Source organism: Gopherus flavomarginatus, chromosome 3, assembly GCF_025201925.1.
Source record: "Gopherus flavomarginatus isolate rGopFla2 chromosome 3, rGopFla2.mat.asm, whole genome shotgun sequence".
Taxonomy (NCBI): Eukaryota; Metazoa; Chordata; order Testudines; family Testudinidae; genus Gopherus; species Gopherus flavomarginatus.
Genome location: NC_066619.1, coordinates 41,391,025 through 41,400,399, shown reverse-complemented (window position 1 = coordinate 41,400,399; position 9,375 = coordinate 41,391,025). Strand labels below are relative to the sequence as shown.

The window sequence follows — 9,375 nt, the reverse complement described above, 5'->3', positions numbered from 1 at the left end:
ATACAGAATAATCTTTGAAATGAAATAAATAATCATATTCATGCTCATCCAGGGCACCAGTCCCAAACATTCAAGGGCTGAGCAAGTTATGCCTTTGGTAGTGTTCTGTGGGAGCTGGAGTGGCTGAGGGGGAAGGGAAGCAGCATCTCTGCAGAGTTGTTACTCTGAGGGTGGGGAAGTGGCATGTCAGGAGTAGGGAAGGAACAGAACTGGGGAGCATGCTACATGACATGCTTCTTTTGAGACCTGATGGAAGCCTGAGTGGAAATCCATGTGGGATAATGTACTAGCAACTGAATTAACTCTCACTGTGCCCTTTGTCCTCTGTCTAGAGCGGGGATTATGGCCCAGGCGGATACTGCCAAGGGCAGCAGAGTCCTTTAAGGCCTCATCTTGCCATGGTTGGGGGGGGGGAACAGTAGAGGAGCTAGGCCTCATTTGGACTGTTCCATTATTTACATGCTTAGTAATATTCGAGACTTATGTTAAAGTGCCTAGGCCACCACACGACTTGCCTGCAGCACTTCTCCCTCTCATGGAGATGGCTCCCTCTACTGGCCACAATTTAACTCAGCCTCCCCCCCCAGAACACACCCATTTTACTGATGTAACTGGAAGAGGGGAAGAAGACCAGATCTGGCTGAAAAGTTTCAAATTAAAAAAAAAAGGGTGTGTGTGTGTTTGAACATTTTCCCATTGTTTGCTCTGCTCTAGATAAAACACCTATTTTCAGAAACGTCCATCGCTTTTGCTACCGACTCCCTCAACAATCAATTGGAGTCCTCTGTGCCTCTGAAAAAACAAACCCTACAGCCCAGAACTGAAGCACCTAGAATCAGAGGACACTTTGGCAGTGCTGACCTGTGTTATCTTCCCAAGGCTACACACAAGGAGTCTGTGGCAGAATTTGCATTCAAACTCCAGGCTTCTTGCTTCCCAGTGTTGTGGTCCACCCGTTTGCCCAGGCTTGATAAAAATTACCTCTTAGCCAGAGGCACTGGGTTGTTGCTTCTTTAAAACTAGATCTAATCCCCTGGAAGCCATTACTGTGCTGTGACTTTCACCTGTTATTAGCTGGGAAATAATGTCTGAGCCCTGTTGTGTTCAGGAGTAAGCCATATCTAAGTATCAATCATTGACATGTCCTATTTCCCCTCACCTTTCATACAACGGGGCATAGGGCATATAACCAGAAAACATTGCAGGCTACTACTATGTCTGCCCATCAGCTCTAGGTGCCCAAGGGATTTCAAGCAGGAATGATTGAAAGCCTGAAAGTTAAGTTCTGCAGCTGCATTGCCTCTCTTCTACGCAATCAGTCACACTGGAACTAAAGAGGTTATCCAAACCTGATAAAGTTCTGAACACAGCAGTATCTTTGGGGTCCACTCCTAAGTACAGATTAACAAGTATGAATGTGTGTACATGGGTCATTGGTCATAATTATAATTGTAATTTATTTGGAAATTGTCTGACAAGATATTTGCATGGCAGCAATGCAAACTCATCTGAAAGATCCTTTCACGACATTAAAATTATTGTGTGACAAGAGGATAAAAATCATACTAAGTAAGATTCCCTGTAATGTTACCTTCCAACTAAAGCAAAAATTAAACCTCTCAATCATAAAACTTTGCATGTGATCCCTGATCAGAAGCTGTCTCCTACTCTTCTGACAGTTTGGAATGTTTACTGGATATTAACCTATTTATTTGTGATATGTCAAGCTGATACTATTTTTATTTAAGATTGTTCCCAGTGATATTTTTCTCATTTCATTCTCTCTTTCAGACCTAGCCTTTCCCTCTTTTATCAAGCGCAACTGTAATGTTATTTTTTATTTTCTGTGGATCGTGATTGTAATAGTTTGTTGCATTGTAATTTCCTGTAATGCAACTTTAAGAAAGATAGCCAGGCGCTGCTGTGTTTGGAGGGAAATAGAACATTGACATCAGATTTCAGCGCACTGGTACCAAGGCGCCGATGACATAGAATGTCCTGCTTGTTTTGGGGCTTTGGCTGAAATGACATGAATCACCACGAATAGGGGGTTCATTGCTACAGTGCTTTGAAATGATTGAGTAGGAACCATGCACAAACAATACATCACAGGACACCTACACCACACTACTGTACATCAACCTATCTTGATTTTTTTAAGTTGCTTTATTGATTGCTTTGCTACCCATCTAACAGCCCAAGAGTTTCATGATCATTGATGACAGAACCATCATTTGATACAGTGTATGAAGAATTACCTGTAGCGTGTGTGTGTACCTATCTATACACACGTCGTGGTCCGCACACTTCCCTTGGTAGCACTTTGCCATTTACTTTGATTTTAAAATACATGACTCAATAAAATGAGAGCGTTACCTGTATCTTGAAGATTCGAGGCATGCATATTTCCCGCCACTCACCATATTTGCATACATGTTTTCCTTTGTAATTCAGACTGCCACTCATTTGTTCCTGTCATTCAAGCAATTATAAAAACCCTTTGCCGTCTAGTAGAGGAGCCAAATAATTATAACCTCAAATTGGAGTGATAAACTGCAATGTGGGAACATTTTTAATGTATTGTGATCTGTGTGTGGCATGCAAATAAAGCGCAGAATTTCCCCAAGTATATGATACAAAAAGTACGTGTTTGGGTTGGTTCTGCTTGACTCCAAGGACCCGCCTTTGCATTTCTTGCTGAGCGACTTGCAAGGGCCCCCGGGGAAGGGCAACTCGATTTAAAACTTTCCCCCTGGAGAAGCGAAGCCGCGTGTTCCAGGAACTGAAGTGCTGCAGAGGGAGAATGACTTCTGCGGAGAAGTCACCTCCAGCTGCCTTGAGTGAGCAGGACCCCTGTCGCCTCAGGTATGTGAGAGCCGCGATCCCTGGCAAGCCCGATGCCGTGTACCTGCAGGTGGCGACAAATGCCCTTGAAGTTTGGCGCTGTCCCGGGTGCTGAAGGCGGAACGCGAAGCGACTGAACACAGCTGGCCCGCGGCAGCGGCCGAAGAGTTTCACCTGAGTCTCGGGAAAAGCCTCCGCAGAGCCGGCTGCTCTAGCTAAGGCCGGGGACCCCTTCCCTGTCACTCCCGGCTCCACGAGGCCCACAGAGCGACTCCCGCTGGGGCAGGAGTTTGCATTTAAAAGCGATCCGCGAAGGAAGGGCTGAAGCCGCGCGGGGAGTGGAATAGGAGTCAGCCACACACTCAGTTATGTGCCTCATCCAGCCCCCCACCCCCATTCCTCAGCCCTGGCACGTAGCCACGGCTGGCATCACTCAGGGCATGGCACCGCCTAGCCCCCTCCCCCCGCCAGCGTGCCGGGCTCCTGGCCACAGGGCTGGGGACGGTGCAAGCCCACGTCTCCATAACCAGGAACGCCACTACCCGGGCTGACTGGTGCCTGGGCGCGGACCACAGGGTGACGCCGGAGGTAGCTGGGAAGCGCACAGTGTGGAGGCACCAGCTAGTTCCAAACGGGCTGCCTGGGCTTTCCTCTGGGACTGGGAGGGACGAACACGGGGGAGGGGGGGGACTCGCGTCGCTCGATACTGACCCAGCGGGTGCAGAGGATGCTCCGCCCGCGCGGTTGATGAAAGGGGCCGGAGTACAATGGCAGCCCAGCAGCGAGAGCCACCCTAGAGGAGAGGGGGCGGGGGAAGAGAGCGAAAGCAGGGACAGGGGCGGGGGGAGAGGCAGCGCAGATCAAACAGCGAGCGAGCGGGAGTGGAGAGGAGGGGGAGCAGGACCAGCCAGAGGGAGTGAAGGGGAGAAGCAGCCAGCGCGAGCGAGGCTGCTCGGTGCCAGCCCCTCGGAGCCCGGCAGGCGCCTGCTGGGAGGGGAGTGCCGGGGCAGGATCGGGCTGGACAGGCACAGCCTCTCTCCGCCGCCTGACGCTCCCTGGATGCCCGCAGCCGCTCCCGCCCATGGCTCTCCGGCGTGGCCAGGCGCACTGGCTGCGCGGCGCGCCCGGGGGCCCGAGGCGATGACTCGCGGCAGGAGAGCGGAGCGCTCCCCACCTGCCAGCCCGAGCCCGGAGGAGTGACAGTGCCGCGCTCTGCCCATGCGCTCCTAGCTGCCCCGGCATGGATGTGGCCAACACCACTACCTCCCCCACCGAGCAGTCCTCTGCCAGGGGCCAGGGCGCCGCGGTGACCCTCAGCTACCAGCTCCTCACCTCCCTCTTCCTGGGCACCCTCATCCTCTGCGCCCTGCTGGGCAACGCCTGTGTGATCGCGGCCATAGCCCTGGAGCGCTCCCTGCAGAACGTGGCCAACTATCTCATAGGCTCCCTGGCCGTCACCGACCTGATGGTGTCCGTGCTGGTGCTCCCCATGGCCGCCCTCTACCAGGTGCTGAACAAGTGGACGCTGGGACAGGTTACCTGCGATATCTTCATCTCCCTGGACGTGCTGTGCTGCACCTCCTCCATCCTCCACCTGTGCGCCATCGCCCTGGACAGGTACTGGGCCATCACCGACCCCATAGACTATGTCAACAAGCGGACTCCCAGGCGGGCGGCTGTGCTCATCAGCCTGACCTGGCTCATCGGCTTCTTGATATCCATCCCGCCCATGCTGGGCTGGCGGACGCCCGAGGACAGGTCGGACCCCGACGCCTGCACCATCAGCAAGGACCACGGGTACACCATCTACTCCACCTTCGGCGCCTTCTACATCCCCCTGCTGCTGATGCTGGTGCTCTACGGACGGATCTTCAGGGCGGCCCGGTTCCGGATCCGCAAGACATTCAAGAAAGCGGAGAAGAAGAAGATCACCGACACCTGCCTGACGGTCTACCCGGACAGCCCGCAGAAGAAAAGCAACGGGGAGCCCAGCAAGAGCTGGAAGCGGACGGTGGAGCCCAAGCCCAACGCGTGTGTCAACGGGGCCGTGAGGCACGGGGAGGCTGGAGCCGCTCTGGAGGTCATCGAGGTCCAGCACTATCACAACTCCTCCAAAACCCACCTGCCCCTGCCCAGCGACCCCTGCAGCACCCCGCTGGCCCCGTCCTTCGAGAAGAAGAACGAGAGGAGCACCGAGGCCAAGAGGAAGATGGCTCTGGCCAGGGAAAGGAAAACGGTCAAAACCCTGGGCATCATCATGGGCACGTTCATCCTCTGCTGGCTGCCCTTCTTCATCGTGGCCCTGGTCTTGCCCTTTTGTGACAGTGAGTGCTACATGCCGGACTGGCTGGGGGCTGTCATCAACTGGCTGGGCTACTCCAACTCCCTCCTCAACCCCGTCATCTACGCCTATTTCAACAAAGATTTCCAAAGTGCTTTTAAGAAAATTATCAAGTGCAAGTTTTGCAGGCAGTGAAGGACACTCCCTTCTCGGGGGCTCCCTGCGCTTGCTTCATCCAACTCCACATCTCTTGTGCTACTAGAGTATCTGCTTGTGCCCCCTTTCCCCGCCCCCTCACCGGTGACCACTCTCCCCAAGACTGCGGCAGGGGCAGCTCCAATTTACCGCGCAGCACCGGAGCGTCTCCTCCACGACTCGTGACAACACACAGCGCGCGGCAAATCCAAGTAGTTCAGACTCCGGTGCAGCGTTCGCCATCGTTCCCCGGGGAGACAATGCCGCTCCGGATTCCAATCCCTCGCCTCTCAAAGCGTTACAAACTGACTCAGCCCCTTTCTGAACTACTGCAAACTTAGCGTTTGCAATTCAGCGCTTTGGAAACTGACTGACCGGCACGTGTTCCCGAACTAACCTGAGCACAGACTGTTCCTCTGAGTTTACACAGTACTCAGCCTGTGTAATGACACCCTATTTCGCCACTTGTATTTATTTTGGGTAGACCTTGGGTTTGCAGATCGTTGCTTGTGGTCGCTGTTACCCACCTTGTCTGTCCGAGTAGCATCGATAAAATAAACCATCCTATGCATAAAACCTTCTTGTCTGTTTTTCTTGGATTAAAAGAAGATTGCAGAGCGCTCTGAGTCTAACCTAGATCTGGTCGAGTAAGTACTAACGTGGAGAGTTTGAAGCAGTTCTTTCCATAGTGGAAGAAGGGGCCTAAAAGTTACGTCGCTGGCAGCGAGATTGAAAAGTGAATTTCGTTTTGGGGGGGGGGGGGGAAACACAATTTTATAACCTTTCAAGGTACTTCTGATCACATTGCTAACTGATATGTCTGTACCATGTATTTATAATAGCCCGCTTGTTACGTTACTACCTTTCAGTGCATGGGAGTTACGTTGTTTACATGAGAAGGATTTTGCTAAACATGACATCATTACAATTCACCTAATTACAAACAGATTTTTTTTAAAACCACCCTAATCGAACGAGGATTTCTCATTAAGAAAACCCACGGAACCCATCTGCGCGACTATCAGGCGCAAATAAATATATCAAAAATTCTTGAAAATAAGACGCAGGTTTTCATTTTGAAAAGCACCTTAAAAGTATTGCTAGGAATCACAGTGCTCGTTTGGGAAACAAACAGCCGTGCAGCGTTTTCCTCAAGTTTGAAACTATTTGCTAGGTGCTGCTTTCTCTCTCTTGCCCTCTTCCCCCCGCCAAACCAGAGTAATCTCATTTTAATGCTGTGTAGCGAAAAGGGCAATTATGGGCTAAATCAATGAGTCTCTCTCCCAGCACAGGTGATTAGCTACGGTATTGTTGCCGAACAAACACTCATACTATAGCAAGGAGTAGAGTGTACTAGTCACTTCACTTGCAAAGTGTGGCAAAGTAAACAAACACTGTCAGCTCTGACTTCTTGGCAGTTCAACAAAACTTTCCTGAATACTTGGGCCAATGCTAATTCTCCCCTCCCCTTAAACAAAAAAACCCACCTCTGACTCAAGAAAGTTGCAGAGGTTTTTTTTATTTTTTTTATTTTTGATACTTTGCTTTTGATGACAATGAAGAAATAACCTGACTTGTACTGAAAGGTATTACTAACACCTCTTTCTTGAGTCAGAAATTGGGGTAGTCTAAACTGTGATTTCAACTGAATTGCCAGAATGTCTATTTTGTACAGTGCCTCTTAGTTTCATACAGGGTATATGCATCGTGATCTGCTGTTCTGTTCAGATCTGACAGGGTTGCATATTATTTTGCACTATTAAACGGGTTGAATTCTTTGTATTTGGGAAGGTAGTTTGAGATCGAATGCTTGAGCCAAAAATATATATTTTTCTTCTTTAGTTTGTCGTAATCTGTACTACCTATAGGTAAATGGGAATGTTAATTCTGTGCTTCACGTGAATGTAAATGTCAAGTCGTTTATGAATTTAAACAGCCTTCAAAGTTAAATTATAGCAATGCTTTGAATATGTTCAGATAGTCTATTATTATAAGAACATTTATTTGACCTCATTTTCTCAATTAAAGTGAACTTTAATCTTATCTTCTTTTTTCTCTCTGATCACTCTTAACTACATGTACATTCTGGATTTTCTTTATTTGAAAACGAAGTTGTATTTTTAAGTGCAAAAAGATACCAAGAAAAATTAATGTAGTCATTTATGAGTTTGAAAATTTAGCCTACTACTGAAATTGAAGATCTTCTGACTTGAGTTCAAAGAACCAGCAAGTGCGTTTTAAGTGACTAGTTTTAATTTTGTTTAATCTATAAGGAATCTATCTCCACATACACATCCAGTAGCCGGCGTGTGTTTGAAACAATTATACAATCACACGTGCGTCTGTGTATGGGTATGAGAGAGTGGGTTGGTGGTTTTATGTATATCTCACTTATATTTCAAATTTAAAGCCTGTGTAAATTTAATCTGAACGGTGCATTCTAGTCCCCCACTCCCTCGCAATTTTTGCTTGCAGCAGAGGTCAGAATCTCCCAGGCATTTCAGAAACTTTAAAAGAAACTTGCTAAAGTTGAAAACTTTTATCGTAGCCAATAGATCGATGTGTTAGTTTCACTCTCCCCCTTTTACTCAAAGAGAAGCGATAGCTCCAGAGGAGGTGGTCCCCCTGTCCCCAGGAGGAAGCGTACACGCTCTGGACTAGGGGTGGAAGGACAAAAACCGAGGACGTGTTTGCAGGAGGGAGCCATCTCTAAGGTCCCTCGATTGACCTGGCCAGCAGGTCGGTGTCTAGAGTGAAAGGGCTGGAAATGCCATCAGTGCAGCATGCTCCAGCGTGATTCCATTCTCAAAAACGCTAGAGCACTGCCGCACCTAGGCAGAACTCTTCATTAAAGGGCCTCCCCGCGCACGCTGACCCCTAGAGCAGGAGGCAGGCCACCAATGGCCAGCTGACAAAACCACCCATCATTAGCATTGGATCATGAGTGCTGGCTCGTTTGGCTTGTGACAGTTTAGGGATGACGTAAGCCAAAAGGCAGTAAGGGGCTTTAACGACTGACTCAGACATAGCCCTAGCCCAGAGGAACTGGTTTTAAAGGGACAGTAGCACGTTTCAGCCTGGAATCTATTTCCCCTCCCTAGCCCCTCTTTTTGTAGTCATCGGGGAGCCTCAGCTGCCCCTAGGAGGGGCCTCTCGGGAGGGGGGGTTATATTTCCCCAGTCTCTCGGGTACTTACAGAGCAGCTCCAAGAGGATTACGGGCCAGGAGCGGTAGTAAGGCGAGGACTGCAGCCCTCTGCTAAAACCATGAGTGTCTGCCATTGGCCCCTCATCTGCCGTCCGCACAATCTCCACTTCAGAGAGACGGGCCGCAGCTGGCAGAGGGGAGGGGCGCAGCCTCACCTCTCGCACTTATGGCCGGCTCAGAGCACTCTCGTAGGGCTGGAGTTGTTTCCTTTTTCTTCAGGGACGAGACACTTATTTCCAAGCTGATCACTGGAGATGAAGCCCCAGCACCTCTCACTCAATCGCTCGGGACTTAGCCGAGTGAGATTTTGTTCTCTTGTACCCAGACTCCGAAGAGTTCCTGCAAGCAAAACTCTGGAGAATTAGTGAGAGAAATTCAGTTCAATGCAGATGCTGTGATCACTGATTTGTCTAGTCTAGGGGATGGTAGCTACTAGCCTGACAGCACTCTGGCCTTTTTAGTAGTCTGTCCATGCTAATTGACCATGCTAATTGGGTGCTCCAAAGGAGGATTAAAATGCTAAAAGAAAGGAGCACTAGTTCCAGTATTAGCACTACAGGAAGAGGTAACAATACTCACTCTGATATATATGTTAAAGAAAATGGGTGTAATTGCTGTGGTAGATATATAATGATGGGAAGAGGTTTCTAATGTAAAACCAGAGCAGGTTAGTGTAGCTTTTCCACTGGTTTCACAAAAAGGTGAAAAATATACTCTCAACCATCCTCTTTTGCTTATTTTATCCTTGTGATTTTTTTTTTAAACTAAAAGTGTGCATCCACTCAAGGAGCCTGTATCCATTATATGGAGATTACCTATCTCACAGAACTGGAAGGGACCTTGAAAGG

The 9,375-nt window shown here is 49.2% G+C and overlaps 1 protein-coding gene across 1 annotated transcript; it reads left to right on the top strand.

The window, feature by feature from the left end:
- Positions 1–4,013: 4,013 nt before the first annotated feature.
- Positions 4,014–6,656, top strand: HTR1A (5-hydroxytryptamine receptor 1A). Its single transcript, XM_050947063.1, has one exon. It carries the CDS (start codon positions 4,085–4,087, stop codon positions 5,318–5,320), a length of 1,236 nt encoding a protein of 411 aa, XP_050803020.1. The 5' UTR covers positions 4,014–4,084; the 3' UTR covers positions 5,321–6,656.
- Positions 6,657–9,375: the final 2,719 nt, after the last annotated feature.

What these genes read in the sequence shown, in the direction of transcription:
- HTR1A (XM_050947063.1), top strand. Translation starts at nt 4,085, where the DNA reads ATGGATGTGGCCAACACCACTACCTCCCCCACCGAGCAGTCCTCTGCC.